General features: G+C 25.7%; 1 protein-coding gene across 1 annotated transcript; it reads left to right on the top strand.

Moving 5' to 3' along the window:
- The first annotated feature begins 78 nt into the window (after positions 1-78).
- LOC129963876 (nuclear protein AMMECR1-like) lies at positions 79-21,125 on the top strand. Its single transcript, XM_056078456.1, has 5 exons — positions 79-332; positions 8,171-8,281; positions 10,220-10,334; positions 16,334-16,424; positions 20,130-21,125. The coding sequence occupies exons 1-5, from the start codon at positions 112-114 to the stop codon at positions 20,294-20,296; spliced, it is 705 nt and encodes a 234-aa protein (XP_055934431.1). The 5' UTR covers positions 79-111; the 3' UTR covers positions 20,297-21,125.
- Positions 21,126-22,581: the final 1,456 nt, after the last annotated feature.

The raw sequence follows: 22,581 nt of genomic DNA, 5'->3' as shown, positions 1-22,581 counted from the left end.
AATAAATTCTGAAACTACTGTAATAAATGCTCACTGAACTGTGAAAATTGAAACTCTTTGTTTCGAGATCGAGGTTCCTTGAGCAGTGACTGTTTTGGTTTGTTTGTAATCATGGCTGCTGGTTGCTGTGGGGGAAAGAAGGAGAAACAAAATTATCATTTCCATCCTTGCTGCAATGGCACAATCGTTCATCCCTATACTTGTCAACCAAGTATTTATCGAGGTGGAATGGTGGTTTGCGTTGAAATGTGTTTTTTCTGTTTTGATGTTTTGTACTGCTATTTGAATCAGTACGAGTCCCCAAAGACTCCCAATTTTCCAAATGAGAACTAGTAAGTTTAACCTACTTTCTTATTCTAATTGTGTAAGTTAGAAAAAAATACTTCCTTCTTTCATTTGTGTTTATTTTTAGTTAATTTAATCTTTTAGTGGAGAAAATTTTTTAAAAATTACAATTAATTTAATGAAAAGGTTAGTTTCCGATCCAAACAAAGGAAACTGAGAATCAAGTGATGTCAAAAACAGCTGTTGGTGTTTCATCAAGGACACATTTGAGGATAGCCTTGCTTTGTGTATGTAGGAACAATCACCAAACTGGTTTTTAAAATTAAGATTCATTAATGCTTCCTTAAAAAATAATTTTTTTCACAGCAGTTCTTTAATTCATTTTTTTCTGATTAATATAATTGATTAATTATACATATTGAATAGTTGAATTTTTTTCATTTCTTGCAGCAAATATTAAAAATGACGGGGGGGGGGATAAAAGGATTTAGAATATTTTTCATATTTTAAGACGGGTTTTTTGTGAGAAAATATTGTTAACTAAAATTCTTTTTGCTTAAGTAATTTTTTTTATCTATAAGAAATTACAATTATTTTAATAATTGATGTTTGTGATATAAAAATAAAGCCTGAAGTTTGTGATATAAATATTAGTTAAATGAAAGGTTAATTAATTTATATATTATTCAAGCATTAAAAACTTGCTATTATTAATTTTTTTTGTTGAAACACATTGATTTTCTTAAAAAATTAATGTAAACAGCTCTGAAACATAAGGCTGTTTTTAAAAATAAAATGAAATCTGTTCATTTAAGTATTACATTATATATATATATATATATTTGAAAGTTTAAATGTTTAAGTTGCATTTGGTGAGTTAAATAAGTACATCATAGATAAATTATTATTTAATATTATTCATGTTTTGATGTACCTCTTCAGTATACACATTCATTTTTTTGAATGTACAGAATCATCTTGATCACAAATTGTCAGACTCTTACTTCTTACCTTATTGATAGTTTATATAAAAATAAAATTTGGTCAAAGTATATGAATATTTTTTCATATAAGAATATTTTATTTAAATGACAGATGCTATTCTTAATAAAAAATAAAACAGTTCTCTCTTTTTCCCCTCCATATCTTTTCTGCATTCACTGCAGAGAAATTGAATGTATTTATATTGAGAATATTATTATATTGAATTTTTCTGCCTTAAAGTTCTTTGTTTATCACTCTATCCCCCATGATAAAATATTTTTGAATGCCAGATCATTTTCAGTGATGTATAAATTTTTATATTCATTCATATCTTCCTGAACACTACAATGACTTTTGTTGCACTGAAAATAGTGTGATGTTCTATTTATGATAAGAAGAATGAAAGTACTTCATTCTCTGTATAAAGTGTATTGTTAGACTTAAATGTACCAAATTTATAATGTGGTTACCTCTTGGTGTAGGTGCATATTAAGAAATTTTTTTAAGTAAAATTATATTTTTAATTAACAAAAAAAAACAAATTAATTAATAAAAGCCAGTTTTTACTCCACTTTAAAATTCTAAAAAGTAGTTTTTCTGTGATATCAATTTTTTTTTTTTTTTTGGATTTCTTTCTGTGGTTTCTATAATTTTTTTCATATTTAGTTTTAATTGCACAACTTTGGAAACTAAATCAAACAAAATTTAGATTTGACATAGTTAATTAACATCTGCTGAAAGTTGTTTTTAGTACTGAAGAAAAAAAGATTAAAAATTGACATATTGCAGATTTATTATAAATTAGTTTTTGTGATTAGTTTTGTGATATTATATGCCTTTTAAAGCCTTATCTGAATAATTGATCTATAACTGATACAGCATTATCTGTTTATGAATGATGATGATGTTTTTCCATATCGAATATTATGTGGATATAAATAGAATTATTTAAAGTGACAAGATAAAAGAATAAACAATTTTAATTATTATTAAGCCTCCAGCTGCATATCCATTTTCCATACAGATTTTTATTATATTATATTATTATCGTGTAACATATAGGATAAGTTCACTTTCTTTAAAAAATAATTTATTTTATTTGGAAACATCACATCTAAATAGCGATTTTAACAAATAACACAGCCAGAGGGTAAGAAGGAGCATTTCCTTGTAAAAATTTTAAGTAATTTTACAATAAAAGAACAACTTAAAATTTAAGTGAAAAAAGTTTTGAGGATATATAATTAATATATATATATATGGTATAATTTTGATAAATATATGGTCAAGAAGAAGACATTTTTGGAATTTTAATTGCGATTTATTTTGCCATGGGGAATTTGAAAAATATTTTTTTTTTTTTTTTGCATCAGAAAACAAAAGCAAATGTGACAGAAATTTTTCCTTTTAGTGACTTTACTACACAGATTTTGATAGTGATTTCTTTGACATGTGTCGACTTATGAAAGAGAATCTGAAGTATGCTTGAAATAATGCCATATTCGTTAGGGGTTTTCATTGATTAGTTTGGCATTTGAAATTTTCTGAATCAGAAATTTTTAGAGTGTGTGATAGAAATAATTAAATAGAAAGGGGGAATTGATTGGAACATAAGAAAAAATAAATTTTGATTAAAGTAGCATAGACTATTTTAAGAAAAAAAAAAAAAATTAGGAAATTGATTAAGTTTTAAATTAAGATATATATAATATGATAATGTCTGACCAAAAGTCTTTTAGATAATGAAATATACTAATTTTGAGTTCTAAAAAATAATTGTTTTCTTTGTAATAATTTTTTTTTTTGGAAAATGTCAAATTCTAGAAAAATTTATAATTTAAGTGGCACCAAATGGTTTAAGGCATAGTATAACTGAAGAATATATTTAGGGGGAAAAATTATAGGTTCTGTGCTTAATATTGTTCGTGATTAGTTCCATTCATAAACTATCTTATAGGAAGGAAGCTTATTTATATATACTGAAGTCAGATTTCTAGATCAGTATTTCCCAAACTTTTGACATATGTGTACCCCTTCTATAATTTTTGTAACGCTAAGTACCTGTCGTCAAAAAAAAAAAAAAAAAAAAAAAAGGATATATTTTAATAACAGTCACAAATATATTTTTTTTAAATTTTTTTTTGTGACATACACAAAATAATAAAAAGAGAGAAATAAAATTATTCATAATAAAATATAAATATAATATAACTTTTATTATTAGTGTATAAGTAGTATATTATAAGTAACATTTATGTGGATCAATGAGAAGGATGAAATTGTTTGTGCTGAGATGGCAGATCGTCATAATTTGGTTCCCTGTTTGTTAATTTTAATCTCGGATGCGATTCCACATCTAATAGTCTGTTCCTTTTTCTCGACTTAATCTCTACAAATGCTGAAAAAGCTTCACATAAATATGAAGTTGGAAAAGGCAAGATGTATTTCAGAACTTTTTCTGTTTGGATGCACATGTTGCATTTGTAACCAGAATGATGTTAAGGTACTCTCCCTATGTTTAATTTTCAAAAATCCGTCTGAAGCCAATTCCGACAGTTGCTCTTCTTCTGCATGGGTCAGATCTTCTGGTATATATGTTGTATCAATGTTAAACGGATCTCCTATCCATTCAATATTTTTGTTTAAATCAGGGAAATAGTTTTTCAGACCCACTTGCAAACTCTCCAGTGCTGTGTTATGCATTTCAGAGTATCAGCATCAGTTTTAGTAGTCGAACTTCCATTCAAGCAAGTAACCCAAAGCAACGGGGGGGGGGGGGTACTTAACCCGTCCACGTTAAAAATCAAAGGTGTCTCCGATTTCGGTCACATGGGGTGGGACAGTGGACCACAAATGATTGGGCCTTCTTTCATTTTAAACAGAGTCATGTGATTTTCCGAGGTTGACTTTCGCCTCAGTTGTACCCTCATCAAACTCTTATTGTACCCCTGGGGGGGTATGCATATCACACTTTGGGAAACACTGTTCTAGATAGATGGATGTTGTAATTTGGCCAAACCTGCTTCTTCTGCCATTTAACCCAACCAACCAACAATTTAGATAGGAATATTATTTAAGCACTCCTAAGGTTTTGACAAAAGGTACTATATTTCTACTTTAAAATACACAAGCCCTTGACTCGCAGATTGTGTGGACGAATCCATCCTCATCATAAAATTTCTAATAGGACTCTTAGTCATTGGAAAGTTTATTGAATATACAATCCTAGTTTGAGTTGGCTTTCTTTTGATGGAAGTGAGAACTGGTGGATTATAAGCAGGAATCTCTTTTAGATATTTTTTGAGCATTTGATACATTTAAAAAAAATGTTGAAATGTCTATTGTTTAGAATTAATTTAATTTTTTAATTTCTATAGGAATTTTAATGCTGACATATCTTGGAGGGAGCATTTATTTATGTTCTTAATTTTAGGAGACTTTCAGTTTAATTTCTTTTTCCCTGTTCTAAATTGTATATTGCTATTTTCTAATAACTAATTTTTCTGTATACTTTTCTAGATAAAGATAACTTGATTCTTATTAATATATAATTTCCTAGAATAATTGTAATAATTTTTTTATTATTATAACAGTAAAAGTAACTAAATAAAGTAATGAAATGTACATTTAAAAATAAAAACATATTTAAAGTTATATCTATTATAAATTATATGAGAAATGTTTTTTAATTTCAAGAAAAGTAAAAAAAAAAAAAAAAAAAGCATAGATGGTAAGTAGTTATTCTGCACATTCATTTGTAAGAAGTTAAAACAAGGCTTTGTTTTAAAAATGAGTGGTGTAATAAATTTTGATAATTGAGGAACATTTTTTCCCAAAAATGGACAAGCTAGTTTGATATAAGAACATGTAATAAAATTGATCCATTAACTACAGTTTGTTTTCCTCCCCTTCTTTTCAGCAGTTATCTAATGAAAGGATTGAGTGATTTATATGATAAGCTATATTTATATCTGAAATTATTTTTAAGGATGGATAAGATGTGATATCACACTATTTAAGTATCATTGTAAATGAAAGGGAGATATCTTTATTGCTTAAGCCAATGACTAACCAACCCCTGAATTTTTCCTAAAATAATGATGTTGAACTTTTAAAAAAACGGCTTACTATGTTTCAGTTGGTTAAAGGATGAAATTTTATATTTAAGTTCAAAATTTTGAAAATATGTATATTTTTTGTTTAATAGTTTATTGGTTTCTGTAGTAAAATTAATTAAATCAATGGTATTATTGCGTTTAAAGATATATTGTATTTAATATAATGTACATGATTATACTCATATTATTATTCTAGAACATTACATAACATTAGAATTTTAGAGGAGGGAAAATAATAGGTTACTGCAACGAAATGTTTCATTTGTCAATTTAGTTATATGAAGTAAATTATATACACTTTGACTTATATTTAAAGATAGCATTAAAAATTAAGTGCATTTTGGGAATAAATGTTTTAATTGTAGTTGGTATTAAGCCAAAAACTTCAATTTATCCTAACATTGTTGCAGACTCTAAATTAGGAGAGAGGTGGGATTAGAGATTCTTTAAGTGTGGTAGAACCGGATACTCTTTCTTTATTGTTATCCTTAATTCACTAGATTCCATCAAAATAAACCTTCATATTGGAGCTGCAATGAAAAGATTTTTCATACAGTTGAAAATATTATATTCCACTATATTTCTTTGAAATTTGGCATGATTCTTTCCTGCAACAAATTCCATTGACCATCATCAGTAACAATTAACAATAAAAATAAAAAAGAAAAATTAAATTTTTTAGATTAATAAAAAGAATGTGTCCAGAAAATATTAAAAAAAAAATAAGACAATTATATCAAAATTAAATTAGCTAAAAGGTTCACTGTTGCTGAGTAATAGCAAAGTATTAGTTCCCTAAATTGTCTACACCTATTCAATCATTTGTTAAATTTTGAAAATTAATAAAAATTGTAGAAAAAATTTCATAGAAATGTGATTGATATAATTGTAAACATATAATTTTTAAGATTTATTTTTCTATTGAGATAGTTTGCTCCAAAGTTATGCAGAAAAAAAAAGCAAAATTTCTATTAATTTCTAATTATTTGGTTTTTTGATACTTTTTAGCTCTTTGAAAAGATAACTATTATCTTGTGTTAACACTATGGGCACATTGGTGTCCCATGAAAACTATCTAATCTAATATTAATTAAAGTTATCTGAGACAATCTTAATAATAGGTGGGGAAAAGAAGCGTGCAGATGGCATATTATTAAATAAAAAAAATTGTAAAGTTTGGGTAAATGTGGGCTAGTTATTTAAGAAGAGATATAGAACAGAAATACATAACCTTAATGATTTTTATTTATATTTAGATGATATTAAAATAATTGGCAGTCATCTTGGTTTGGCTTCATTCTAAAACCGTGCTATGTTACATGTTTAGCAGTCAATTAAAAAGATTAAATTGATGTGTTCTTCAAGGAAGACTGAAGGACATGTTATAGACTTGTCTAGTGCTATCATTTTCAAGTGAAATGTTATATAAATAAGTTTCATTCTGATTATTAAATTTTCTTAATAACAAAACCATTTTTAATCTTTACTTTTGAGCACATGATTGTTCTTTATCATTTTAACCATAAGTCTTAAATTGTGTCTGGTTCTGTTTTATGATGTGGTTATGATTTACCATTTTCAAATAAACCAATCTTGGGAAAGAAAAACAAAAAAACTTTGAAGTAAGATCATTTTGAAAACAAAAGTATAATTGGTATATTAATCATAATAATACCCAACTTAATATAAAACATAGATTTCTGTAAATTTCTTTTAACTTATATTAAGGTAATTGTAATATAAAATTAAATTCAGAAAAAGATTTTTTTAGAAATTATTAATAGAAAATCATTTTTAAATGCACATAAAAGGTTTTAAATGCATATAAAAGGAAATAGAGATTCTTTTCCATGCTTTAGCTTGAAAATTAGTAAAAAAGATATTTTTCATTTTTGAAATTTGGCTTTTGGTTGGTATATGATAGAAGAAAAGTCTATTAGTATTTGGAAATGCAAATTAACTCATCAAGTAAGGAAAAGAAAAGGGAGGGGGATCCAATGAAATGCAGTTAGTTTAGTCACAAAAGTGAAATGTCTATTATAAATGAGAACTGGGTATTAATAAATTGACCTGTAGTCATTTTTGTCCTGTTTTCGTGGATGTTGTTCCTGTAAAGCTACTATTTAGCTAATTTATTTTTCTTAAAATGTATCCACTGAGCATAAATGTATGGTATTGAAAATTTAGCTTGTTCTAAGTTGAAAATTTCAGTATTAATTTCATTGTTTGCTTGTTTATGTTTTAGGCTTTAAAAAAATGCCGAACCTTTATTTTATGTATGTATACAGAAATGTATTTACTATCACAAAAGTATTCAATTACAATGATTGGTAAATAGGAGGTATGGTAACCAAACTTTAGATTCAAATAAACTAATATTGCACAGTAATTATTTTATGATAAATTGTAATTGTACGCATGCAAAATTATAACTCTTAATCATTTTTATTTTTACTATAATTGTGTCTGTCACTTTTGTCCTCCCCTTCCTCTTTTCTATATATACTATTCTGCTAACTTCAGCACTTGTATATAATTTCTGAGAAAATGTTAAATTTATTAATTTCTAAATTAAATGACTGATAAAATCTTTTTTTCTTGTACAGTATAAAATGCCAAGTTCTCATTTGTTTGTACATGAAGAAATATAATGAAAGTTTTTGTTCTGCCACTTTTTTAATAACTTATTTATTCTTTTAGGAGCAAAATTATATATATTTTTTATCATTTACTTTAAAGAGGTGTGTTGTGATTTTGCTTTAATAATAGTTTTTATTTTTCAGTCCTTTGTTTGTAACTTGGAAGATTGGGAAGGATCGAAAATTACGTGGCTGTATTGGAACATTTAATTCAATGAATCTAGCATCTGGTTTGAGAGAATATGCTGTTACCAGGTATGCAAATTGAAAAGGCAGATATAAGCTTATTAATTTGCTATTGAAAATGTTGACAATTTTCAATTTTTAGGTAAATTATTTTCTCTTGAAAATTTTTTTTACTTCTTAATGTTGTTTCTTAGTAAAAAGTAACTACGTTTTTTTATTTTATAACTTATGTAAAATGATTATTAATATTTAATTTTTAACGGCCTTTTCTTGATATTTACTAAAATTTATTTTAAAACATATGAAATCATTTAAATTTCACTAAGAATTAATCTGTTTATAGTAAAATAGAAGTGTTTCATAGAATAAATTGTGATAAAAATAATTTTTTATGTTTTCACATCTTTTATATGGTATTTGAATAAGAAACTTAGAATTTTAAATATTCATGTAATATCTTGTGCTTTTAAAGCTTTTTAAGCTAATTAAAGATATGGTTTGGGAAAAATTGCTGAAGTTTATTGGAGTTATCTTTTTTATATTATAATGTCCATAATTGTAGGAATTTCATAGGGAAAAATATATTTTTGATGTTATCACTTCTTAAGTGCTCCTAATTGTAATTTTATAAAATTGTATATCATTGAGGAGACAATTTTATTGATAATATAATGCAATAGGTTTTATGAAAGAGTCATATTTAGATCAACAACTCATATATAAATTGAAATATATAGAAATGTTATATGTTTACAAAATTTCTTGTTTATATCTTAGAAAAAGAAGTGGAATGTTTTAGCTTAGATTCATGTTTGTCATAGATATAATTTAAACATTCAGATTAATTGTACAAATTCTGATAATACTTTTTGATGTTGTACATTAATTGAAAGTTTCAAAGCAGGCATAATGCAGTCAGATGACATTTTTTCTCTGATTGCTTTACTTATGTTTTTTTTTTTTTTTTTTTTTTGTCTTTACTTTCTAACAAGAACTTGTTGATCCGTATGTTTCTGTCTCATTTTCAATTTTATCAAGAAATTTTATTTTATTTTGTTTTCTTTGTTTAAAAGGATAAAGTAGATTCTTGCGGTCATATCAAAATTGGATACAAGATATTTTGGTCCATAAATCAAATTCTGCTGGAATAATTTTTATTCTCAACTGTGTATTGCAGTGCTTCATTTAATCTTGTATTCATTATCATTATTTTTTATCACTTTTTTGCATACTACACCTTTTCTAGTTTTAATTAGATTGATATTTTAATAACTAAATCTTTCTACCTATTTCATAATTTAAAAAGTGTTCAACTTTTGTTTTCTATTTTTTTTTTTTTACAACTGCATGCATTTTCACTATTTATATATTTATCTTTTTAGCATGTTATTATATATACCATGTGTCTTAATTATATATTTTTTAAACAAAAAAAAATACAAACAATACTTTTAATATCAAACACATCAAGTACTTAGAAATGTCCTCTTTAAGTGTCAAGTTTCAATTAATGAGTTTTAATAAAACAAGATAATTGGAGGTTAACTCCAAACAATTATGAAGGCAAATTACTTCATACCAGCTTAAACAAATTGTGCTTCTTTTTCCTGGTTATGTAACCATAACTTAAAATGGAAGGCAGGTAACTGAATAACTTTTATATTTTAACATTTTTGATTACAATATCCAATCTTACATTTGATATTTTTCTAGATTAATTAATAATTAAGTTGAAATTTTTTCTCAAATTGCAGTATAATGTATTACTTTGATTCAAAAACTCTCAAAAGATATAATTTTTTGTTTGTAATTTTCTGTGGTAATCCTATATTGTATTGTTTTTTTTTTCATTAAAGAGTTCATTTTATGAGTTGTAAATGTCAGATTTATAATAGAATTTGAAATTTCAAATATGTAAATATTTAGGTTATAGGATTTAGTAACAGTTTATTTATTTTTACTTGTTAAAGTTATTCATATAATACAACTTTTCTTTTTTTTCTTCAGTGCATTTCGTGATAGTCGCTTCAGTCCAATCACTCGGGATGAATTCCCTAAACTTCATGTATCTGTTTCAATCTTGCGCCATTTTGAAGATGGACGGGATTACTTAGATTGGCAGGTAAGAATAGGAATTTATTTTTGTTTAATTGATATTAATTGCAAAAGGGCATGATAAAAGTGTGTTGTTTTTCCTGTTTAATATAAGTTTTAAAAGGAAATAATGAAATTTTTTCTTTTATTTTAGAAGCAAATGTAGAAGTTATCATTTAGAGTATTCTTTATTTTGCTACTGGACTATGAATTCAAATACTACTGCTACTATGAATTCAAATGATAAAAGTTATGAAATAATAATTTGTAAATGTTTATTTTGTTGACATTTAAAAAATAATACTATTTTAAGAATTTTATTAACCATCATTTGTAAATTTCTTGTATTAGTGCCTATTAAAATTATTGAAGGTCAATATGAACTATTTCATTTTGTATATAAAATGAAAGTTAATGCACAATGATTGAATATTCAATTTTAGTTTTAATATTCCCGCATATTATTACATTGACTTATCATCAATATATTAATTTTTTCCTTGCACTAGTATAATTATTGTGACAAACAATATATATGTTACATAGTATATACGCTGTCCACAGTATAATATGTGGTATACAATACTATATAAAATAATGAGCATTCATTTGCAGAATTGCCAGTGTTGTAAAATAATACAAATGCGTTTTAACATTGTACAAAAAATTGCCATGCAATTATCATTTTTTTCAAAATCAGTAATGTTTCAGATTAAATTATGACCTATTTGTTATATTTAAGTAGATCTTATTAATTTAGTAGTAACATTGGTAGTTCTGCACATAAATATTCATTATTCTATACAGTATTGTGTACCACATATTTTATTGTTGTATACAGTAATTATACTAGTACAGAAAAAAAAATCAATGTATTGATGATAAGTAAATGTAAAGTATACTCATATTTCATATATTGTTCAGTTTAATGAAATGTTTCAAGTACATGGATTTTTATTCAGGAGAAGAACAACTGAATTAAAAACTTTACAAAATTATAAGAATTCAAAGTCATTTCATGGCCTAATTCACATTTACATACACAAAAAAAGTAAAGAACCATTTATTTAAAGAAAAAAAAATAAGGAACTTACAAGAATAACTGCTTTGCAACTCATCTAAATTTTGTTTGTCATTAATTAGTAGGAAAATCAATTTAATGTTTATATACTTATAATAAAATATTTGAGAAAACCAAATTATGTGACTATGGACATTTTTAAAGAATTTGCTATGCAATTCAAATATCATAAATTATGTAAGTTGTATGATGAAGTGTCAAAAAAAGACTCTTGTCATCAGTATATTGAAGTTTTAACTTGCTATTCCTTGCTGAGAAGTTTAGTGTAATTTTTTTTTCCTGACAAAGTTTTTCTAATCCTATGGAATCTAAAATAGTTTTTTCCCCCTTTATGTAGTATAGAAACAATAACATCCTGGGTTTTAATTAAATGCTGCTTATCCAGTCTTTACCCAATTTTAGTTTTCTTTGAAAACTATACCAAATATTCAATGCACTATTTATATTTTTAGCAGAATTTCACATAATATCTGCATTTTTAAGTCTAGAAGCAGGAAATCTACATTTTAGCATGCGTCTACATTAATAATCTGTTTAGGCAGGAAATCTGCACTTTTAAACAGGAAACATTATATCAAGAGCTGATGTGGTATGTAATTAAATATGAATTTTTGATTTCAGTACTTTGTTTCATATTCTTAGACAGTGCATGCTAAATATGTGAAAGAAATCACTTTTTTTTGTTCATTAGATGTTTTTTCTGCTGGTTGAATTTACAGTGCTTATCGATATTTGTAATATATTTATATGTAGCTTTAAAAAAATGATCACTTTTTTTACTGCAATTATCAAAATGCTTTGTTATTGATTGATATTTATAAACTGATTAAATAAATTTTATATATGTGGTTATCTTATAAATAAAGTTTCTTTTCTGTAAAATTCTAAACAGTTCCATTTTGAATCAATGTTATTTAAATCTCACTACTTTATATTTCAGAGATTTCGAAGATTTTTTTTATTATATTAATTTTACTTGAATATTTTATTTCTAGCATCAAACAAAAATTTATTCACTGATAGTAATGCTCTATTTGTGAATTGGATTTAATATAATTAGACTTAAATGTTAAAATACTACATTTGGAAACATCAAGTTTTTGTTGTGAAACCTTTTAAGCACCTGATCAGTGTCGTTATGTTCTAATTACATACCAGTAATTTCCATTATGCCAGAGCCTCTTAAACATAAAAATTGAACTTCCAGAAATTGAATGACCCAGAAGAAACTATACACATTTCCTTTTTTTTATTATATTCTTGCATTTTTTTTCTTTTCTTTAATTTCTGCATCCTACTCTGCATTTGTTTATTTTGATTGGACTAAAAACTCTTTCCTTTTTTGTTCCAAATGAAATACTGGATGGTTCTTAGGAAGAAGAGCTGTGAACAACATGGAAGAAAAGTTTGCAAGTCTTCCTCCTGTTTTTAAAATAAAATCATGGAAATTTCATAGAATGAAAATGTACTTCAGCAGGATTGCTACTGTTTGACTTGGCTGATTGTGTGGAAATGTAACACCTTGTTTCTTCAAAAAGATGTTTCCCTTACAACTTATTTGAAGCAAACAGTCTTTCACAAGTGACTATTGATTTCAGCTTCTGTTGTAATTGATGGCTGTTGTATAAATAACAGTCATTTTGAAAAAGAAAAAAATTATTATTGTCATTAAGACATATTAGATCTTTCATTCAATTTTGTAAGAAGGAAAAAAAAAAATTATTATTAATGATTGTCGCATTTTTTTACAGAAGAGATTTTAAATTTGGATAGGACTAGTTCAGAATAATATTATATCTAAGTATTTAGTTATCAGAACAGTTTTGACTTTTAGATTTCTATTTAACTAAATTGCCATTTAAAAAAAATGCAATTAGATATAATTCTCCTGTTGTAGAATCAGTTGTTTATTTAACAACAATAACAAAAAATGCAAGCATTAAGTTATATATCAGCTGTGGAACAGTGAATATATTATTGTTCTAACCTTTTCATATTGAGGGGAGTTAGGTGGCTTCTGTTTATTTTACTCTTTATTTTGTTAGTAATTTTTTTTAAATCAAAGTTTTATAAAGTTACAATTCCAGATATCTAATTTTTGGATATGAAAAAGTGAAAATGTAGTTTTTAGAATATGAAATCCATAAAATTGTATCATTTACATATTCCTTAAATATAATGAATTTTTATTCTTACTTTCTTGCCATTATTTGATTACTATTTAAAAACAATTTGGTGAATCGATTAACTTTATATTTAAAAATTACTAAACAAAGATGGCAATTTTTGTGTTTTTTTTTGAAAATAGCTTTTGACTGTCAATTGCAAATTTCAGTTTCTGCTCTGAAATTATCTTATGAATATTTTTCTGCATGTCATTTTAGGATACTTCTTAATTACAAAACTTGCATCTGCAATTTTTCTAATTAATTCAACCATAAAAATTGTCGAATTGTTAAAGTTTATTGAATTCTTTTTATTTCTCTTACAAAATTTTTCAATTACACAGATTGATATGCAAAAGGCTTTTCCTGGTTAGTTTCTTTATTACAGTGATTGTCATAGATATATAATAGAAAAGTGATTTAAAAAATGGATATTTTGAATAATTACAAATGGAAATGATTTAAACTGAATATGGAAAAGGTTTGTTAAAAAATTTAGACTCTCTAATGAATGTCAGTTTTTTAAAATGCATCTACATTTTAATTTAGATTTGAAACATTTCTACTTTCCTGCTCCTTTGTTTATCTTGGATTGTTTAATTATTTATGATGACAACATTTCATTGTAGAATCCTGTTACTACAAACATTTATAAATATTTAAAGCTTCTTTCATTTTTTTTAAATCGCAAACTGTAATCTCTTAAAATAATTAAGTAGGCAGGTGTTTTGAAAGAGATAAAATTTATTTGGCACTCTGTTCACTTTTTATGGATAGGTTAGGATACTTCTTGAAAGTTTTTATAATTGCTCTTGTAATTTTATAGGAAATATAAGGATATTCTGTCAATTCTTTTGGAGTAAAAATGATATTAGACAAAATATAATCATGCTTGCAGTGTATACATTATTTGAAATGGACATCCGTGAAATTTTCAAATCTTTCCTCCCCCCATTAACTAGCATTTAAGAAATTTTTTAATTGTAGTTTTACTGTAAGCAAAATAGCTTATTAAGGAATTTAAACTGATTTGCAAAATCTTTTTTTTAACAGGAAACTAAGTAGTAATTCAAAATTTTTGAAACTGTACTCATGGGGTTGAGGATAAACACAAAAAGGCAAATTCTAAGCTTTTTATAGTCTATTCCTCTTTTGAAAGTTTTAATAAATTTTTTGTTCTCATTCTTCTATTTTTTTAATGAAAATATATTAAAAAAAATGTTCAATTTTTAAAATTTTTTTTGTATTATGGAAAATACCAAAATCACGTTGAATTTGTAATTGAAATTCTAGTTAATTTTTTAAAAAAAAATCTCTGAAGTGTACAGTTTTCAAATTATAATTATGCTAAATTTGGTAGCCCTCGGTCAAATAGTTTATCCTATAGAGTTCCAATGCATGCACATATTCTCCTTTATTCATAATAGAGATTATCTATTAAAATAAATCATTTTTTAGTAACTAAGATTTAAAAAAATATTATATAAATACTTTTTTTTTTTTTGATAAATTTTCACAAGTATTTTATCAATTTTTCCAAAGTCAATTTACATCCTTTGTTAAATTATTATTAGCTATATTTATATTGCAAATTTTCTTTTTTTTTAGAATTATTCTTTTATATGAGTTATAAACTTTAAAATAAATTGTAATAATTGAGTCTTGCATTTCATCTTTTAATTTCTAATCTTGGGTGATGGGTATTGCATCATTATCTGTATTGTTCACCTTGGTTTTCTTTATTGGACAAATTATATTAAGAAATCATAAGGTTATGGATGAATTAAACAATATTTTTTGTCCATAATGCCTTTACAAAGAAAGCAATATAATAGTGCTTTTTTTTTTTTTTTTTGTGTGTGTGTGTGTGTGTGTGTGATGCGAAATAATAAGTAAGGTGTGCAGTTACATTTTTCTCCTCCTTAAAAAAAAGTCTGAAGTATTTAAAATACAAGATCTTTCAATTTAATTTTGTTTGATGGAAAAGGAAAATTGTTTTATTTAACTAAGAATACATGATTATTGTCAAAAATGCTCGTATATAGAAATAAGAAACCAATAATACATTACAACATTTATTTCAGTTTCTAAATTATTACAACAGTATCTATTATTGTACTTACTATCTTTTATTTGTGATAGGAAGTGCAATTGATAAGCAGATTTTTGTATAAAATAACTTAATTGATAGTGATGAAAGTTATAAATTCAAATATGAGAAAAAAATATGCTCAGAACTCATACAACTTGGAACTGCATTGCAAATAAAGCATGAAACAAGCATAAAAAAAATAACTTTGTCATTTTTATGATTCCAATAAATAGTAAAACAACGTAATAATTAAAATATTAAAATTTTCATGCATTGAAAAATTTTAAAGTATTATTCGAATTCTCTAATATTTAAATCTTTTCCTTAATTCATATTGTGACTTTCTGGATTGTAACTTTTAAAACTTGATTTTTTAAAAAAAATTTCAGTTGTGTAATTATTTTTATGAGCTAAAGTGTTTTGTTTAAGAAAATCAGAGTTGTTATTTCGATTATAGGCCTAAATATTCATTAAATTTAGATATTTATTAGATCTTTAGAAGATAATTGCTTGTTTGTATTGAAATATTAAAGAGATTAACTGCACATATATTTTGTCTCTCATAAGCAACTATTTTATTCCAGATTATGTAGTACCAGTGAAACAACATTTCTATTTTCCCTCAAAATATGGCATGGATGTAATAATTGTGTGATTTTTTTTAATGCATTACTTTTTTTTATCCTTAGATTGGTATTCATGGAATACGTATTGAATTCAACACAGAGAAGGGCTACAAACGGACTGCCACTTATCTTCCTGAAGTTGCTCCAGAACAAGGTTTGCTTTTTAAATCTTGAGATATTATATATTTTATGTGCTATGAAAAGATTGTTTAAAACGTTAATTTTCCCCCTCCTGCTGTTGGCTTATTATGTGATGCTATATTTATATAAGTGAAAAAAGATTTTAAAATTGAATAATATTTTTTAAAAATCAAAATTTACATGCATATTTTTGTTATTTTATAATTATATTTTTTCATAATATAGGTTGCATCTTATATCTGGTTTATTGTGTGACTTAGCACTTATTTACTATCTTTTTTTTCTGTTCATATTTTTTTACTTGTATGTAGATAAGAATGAATTTCATATTTATGTTTATAAAATATGTTTATCTGGATAGTATATGTATCTCCCTATAGCTTTTGTGATTATGTTAAAAGAGAATAAAGTAAGTGTGTAAGGAGAATTAGGAATGTGTATCTTATAAATTTTTATCAGTTGTTCTCTTATTCTTCAACGCTTCAAAAAGTATTGATGTTTATATAAAATTGTAAATGAAAAGGTTATGTTGTAAAGTGACAACATTAAAGTAGCAATTAAAAAAAAAAGGTTGTTTTATGTAAAAGTAATAATTATTCTCACCAGATAAATCTTGACTACATTTTTTATTTTACATTATTTAGTTTTTGAGATTTTATTGAGTTATTTCTTAAATCATTTGAAAACATTGTTTTTGTCGAGAAATCCTGCCTTTCAAATTTATTAATACAAGTTTTTCTTTTAAGATAACTTGATTGTTAAAGGTATAGTTTTGAAAGAATTGCACCTATATAGTTTAAAGTTATTGTCTTCAAATATATAACTTAAGTGTAGAAATCTAAGTTCAGTTTCTGTAGTGAAAAAATCTTATATTGGTCTCAAGGTAAATGTGTAGCTTTTCTCCATGTAATGTATTATAACTTTGTCTTAGATTATAAGAAGTATAATATGGAAATAATTAAATATGTGCTTATTTCAATATGTCTGAAATTAGCTACAGTCAAACCTCACTTATTGAGCACCTCACAAGCATGAGAATTGTAATGTGTGATATTTTGTAGAGTGATTGATGAGGAGACACCATGATGTCACATGCTATATTGCCTATATTGGGTTCTATTGAGTATTTTTTAAAGAATATCATTTTATATGCATGAAAGAAGTTTTGTTGGATAACATTGTCGAATATGATGCAAAAGGGTTTGAGCAAGTATCTTTGGAATCTTAACCCTTATGTTCATTTTGTATAGTATACCATACATGCAACTTTATAAAAATATACTACCACTATAAAATAAAAATATATATAAAATATAAAAATATAAAATATAAAAAAAATATATATAAAATAAGCTACCTATATACATTTTTTTTGCTTTTCTTCAAAAGCAATCTTGCCATGATAAGGGTTAAGTAGGGATTTTGTCTCTAACCAAGATCATGAGGCTCAAGGTGGATAGCAATAACATCAGTGAGCTGGTAGCAGCATATATCCAGAATTACCTAAGAGCTTATGGAGTTGCTTTCTTTGTCGCAGCAAAGAGTTTTGGAGGAGATTTGGTAAGGAGAGGAAGAAATAATAGATGCAATTAAACAACAATGTTCTATTAAAAGAGGAAGATGCTGAAAAGCAAGGGGAATTATTACGCCATATGTTAAGAAGCTTCACCTTGATAAGACAGTAGCTATGACCATTATAAATTTATTTAACGTTAATGCTGTATCTCATCTTCTTATTTGGAAGTGTAGCCAAAGACAAATGTCTTTAAACAATTTTCTTGTATAAAAAGTATGCATTACAATTAATAAATTACATTATTATAAATTTGTTTGAGTATTTTTTCAGAGTGAAATGCATTTCCTCTTTTCTTCATAGATTCCCATAGAAAAAAAATAGCTTCTCTGAATGAATGTTTTGCATTACAAATAAGATTCGGGACTGAATTATGCTCATTAAGTGCAATTCCACTGTATTCTTTAACAATAAAACAATAAATGTATGATGATTTATGATGAAAAAATTCTTACCTTTGATTCTTCAAACTAAGTTTAAATTTATATATATATATATTCTTCCACAAACATTTAGTAATTAATTTTCTAAAAAACTAGCTCTCAAACTTATTATCAGATGGAATTATTTTTGTTTACTTTTTAGTGCATTGTAGCAAATATTTGCTACATAAAATCTATAAAATGAAAAAAAAAAAAAAAAAAAGATGTAATAGATATTTTTAAAGTTGGATGTATTTAAACTTCTTAGAAGATATTTATCATTTATTTGAATGTTTTCAGTTTGCCAGTATCCTATAATTTAGAAATATATATGAAGCCATGTAAAACTTCAAGATCATTATTTGAATTTATACCACTTATGAAACCATTTTTTAGTACATGTTGTATCTCATGTATTAGAACTATACTTTTTCTTTAAATACTGAGGGCAAAAAATAATCTCACGGAATAGTTTTGATGTTGGAACTGGGATGTTATAAATTCAAAACCCAATTTATGAAATGTCTACTTCTATGTACTGACTTATGCTTAGTTTATGATGGCCAAATGATCTCTGTTGTGGTACAGAAATTTAGTAAAGGGATGTCATCTTTGTTACCTGACCATGATTGAAGTTTGTGAAGTCCATTCCAGAATAGTTCCATTGTAAATTTAAAATATGCATAAATCTAATTAAATCATTTTAATGTTGTGGAACTTTTCAGTTATCAATATCTTTCTCAGATCCTATTTTTGCGAAAATGAAATTATAAATGAAGTGAAGGTGCATAAATGTAGATTTTGTCAAATTGGTTGAACAGAACGGTTTTGAAACATACTTACTGAATTTGTTTAAATATATGTAGTTTTAGATTCGATGCTCTAAAGTTAGATTTTTTTAAGGGATTGAGAGCCTTTAATGTTGCTGAATATCCATCCCCATTTGGGAAACCCTCTTTATTTTGGCGAATTGCTGGGATGTGTTTTTGACGATAAAATAATGAAAATAATAAGTTACTTGTAATATTTATAAAATGATTTTAATTAAAAATTTTTGTTAATTAAGATATACAAAGATATCTGATATTCATTATTGTTTCAGAATATCTTTAAAAAATAAGCTTGTTAACATTCCATATCATCCTAAAAAATATATGGTGTTTTTTTAATTATAAATCAAATATCTTTTATTAAAAATTATTATCTTTACTTTCCGATGTAAAGAATAAATTTTCAATGAATCAATCAAAGTTCCAAACAACAAAGCATTGCTGTAGTATTTTTAATTTATGACATGGTCGAGCAAAAATTCTGAAATTTTCTCTTAGATTTTCACTCACCATCTGTTTTTCTATTTAAAGTTTCTATAAAATTGCTATTTCTTACTGGTAAAATATCAAAAGAAATATGTTGATTAAATTACTTTTTTTTTGCTAAATATATGTTGCCTGTAAAATAAAAAAAAATGTTTTAAAAAATTAAATTTTTTTTCTTTCACTCACTTTGAAAAATAAATATGGATGCAATACATGCACCAATGCATAGATATGAACAATTACTTGTTTAATCATATTTATTCTGCAGTTTTTGATTTGTCTGAAATTTTAATTATTTCATTCAAACTTTCATTGCTGCCTACATGGTTGACATTTGCTCATATTTTAAAAGTAATTTCTATGTTCACAAATTCTCTGGTTTCAGTTGTTGAATTTTTATGATTTAGGTTGGGACCAGATACAAACTATTGACTCTTTGCTCAGGAAAGGTGGCTACAAAGGTGTGATCACTAGTGATGTGAGGAAGTCTATCCGTCTTACCCGTTACCAAAGTGAGAAAATCACAGTCAGCTACAATGAGTACAAGAATGCTTGGCGTTCTAGATGCTGCTAGCAACAAGCTCACGCTAGCTCTCCAATGCCAGCTAGCGTGGGCACATATGGAAATTCCTCACCGTGGACCACCATGCCCCTTCCATATGGTCAAAGCCTATGGTCTGTACCTGGGACAGGGTATTCTGGACTTTATGGGCCTAGCTTACCGTTCCACCCATCTTCTCCAGGCCCTTGGTGTTGGAAGCCTTAACCCATGATAAAGATACTCAGCAGTTGAAAAAGTTGCTGACTTGTGCCTCAAGTTCCATTAACATAGTTTTTCATTCTTAAACAGCAGACACTGCCATGCCTGGGTGTACAGTGAAACCTTGTGTATTCCCTACTGAAATTTTTATTTTAAAGTGATATTTTGGAAAATTTTCTTTTAGTGGAACTTTGTTTTGTTATTGATTAGTTAAAAGAAATTAAAGATTTTTTTTTTTGTCTACAAGGAAGGAAACCTTTCTGTTTGACATTTTAAATGAGGATTTTTTTTCCCCCATTGTGAGAATTGATTGGGAAATTTTCTTGTAACAGGAGGTACTTAAATATTAATGCGATTATGATTTCTGTAACTAGAGCGGTTAGAAATAATTAAATAGAAATTCAAATAAGATTTAAATAATTTATAATCAGATAAAAATATATCAATCATAAAATTAATAGTTTGTTTTCTCAATAGTTTAATAAAATATAAAAACAAATTTAAGTCATGTTTTTACTGAAATTAATTTTAAAACAGATTTACTTTTTTTAAATAAAATAACAAGAATTATGAAGGCAATTTATTCACAGATTTCTAAACGTTTCAAAAGTTTTCAGCTATGCGTTCAATTATTATTTTTTAAAAATATTCATTTAATTGTTCCTTAAAACTTTATGCACTAGTTGGTAGAATTTAATTAATATTTTCAATTCTATATTATTACAATGTAGTGATAATGTCTATTCTGTACTTCTCAAAGAGTGAGTTATTTTATTGTTGAAGAGAATTCATTTTATTATTAGTTTAATGCTTTTATTGTGAATAAAAGTAATTTCCATTTAGCCAAGATTCTTATTTCCTTTGAGATGTGCCGTCTTTTCACTTTTTTTGAATTTTCTGATGGTTTAAAAGCATTAAATATATTTTTCTTTATAAGTGTAAACATTAAGATATCACTGTAAAACATTATCCCTTTTTTTAAGACCCAATTAAATTGTTTGATATAGTTAATCAAATGGACTCTAAATTGTTTTATAATATAATGTTTGAAAGAAAAGTTTAATTTTTTAGTTTTCAGATTAAAGCAATCCGAGATTAAAAAATAAATAAATCAAGAATTAATTTAATACTATTTGTTTTTAGTTGAATACTTCTACTAAATTTCTTAAAATGTTTTAAATTTAAAACCAACAAACCAAATTTTAAAATAAGGTATTTTGAACTTCTCTTGACTGTTCAGAATATATGTTTTTTTTTTTAAATGATATTTAATTCTTAAAACTGAGGGAACAAATTTATTTTCAAAAGACTTGTTCTAACAATGTTTCACTGTAACTTGGGATTTTTTTTAAATACATAGGTTACTTATGGATGAAGTTATCTGCTTCAGTGCCTTGTTCCTTCTGATGACTTCCTACCAACCAACCATCATTTGAGAACTCTGGGTACTGATATATTTTAATACAGAAGCAGATTTGGTACAAATTCTTTATCCATAGGACATGAGCATGTTGTACTATAGTATTGTTTTATTTTAATTCTATGTCAGTCATGTGTTTTGGCATCTCATTTTAAAAATATATTATTTTAATAGTGTGAATTTTAAATACCTTTTGGCAGTTTTGGTGACAAAAGTTTCATATGAATTTTTGTTTGCTTTAATTCAGAGCTTCTTAAACTAAGAGTTTTGATCTTAAAGTGACTTCATTAATAAATTTTGGGTCACTAAAACATTGATAATGTTTTCTTTTATGTGATTCTTGAAGGTGAACAAGTAAAAGTAATTCAGTTTTATCTCTTTGTATCAATCATCTTATTAAAATTTTCCAAAGGCAATACAATTAATAAGATTTTTCATTGCTTATGATTTTTAATGGTTTAATGACTATTTTATTTTCCTATTTATCTGTAAATTTAAAAGTGAGTGATATTTTTAAATATATTTTACAGAATATTTTGTTTGCAGACAAAAGCAGTCTCAAGTTGAAAAAGTTTAAGAAGCCCTGTTTTAACTGAAAATTATTGTTGTTGCTCAAGTTGCTCTCTTTATCCTATAATATAATTTAAGGCCACTGTTAGAATTTTTTCATTTTATTTTT

This window comes from Argiope bruennichi, chromosome 3 (assembly GCF_947563725.1).
Source record: "Argiope bruennichi chromosome 3, qqArgBrue1.1, whole genome shotgun sequence".
Taxonomy (NCBI): domain Eukaryota; kingdom Metazoa; phylum Arthropoda; class Arachnida; order Araneae; family Araneidae; genus Argiope; species Argiope bruennichi.
Note: the sequence above shows the minus strand (reverse complement) of the source record. Positions and strands in the feature narration are given on the sequence as shown.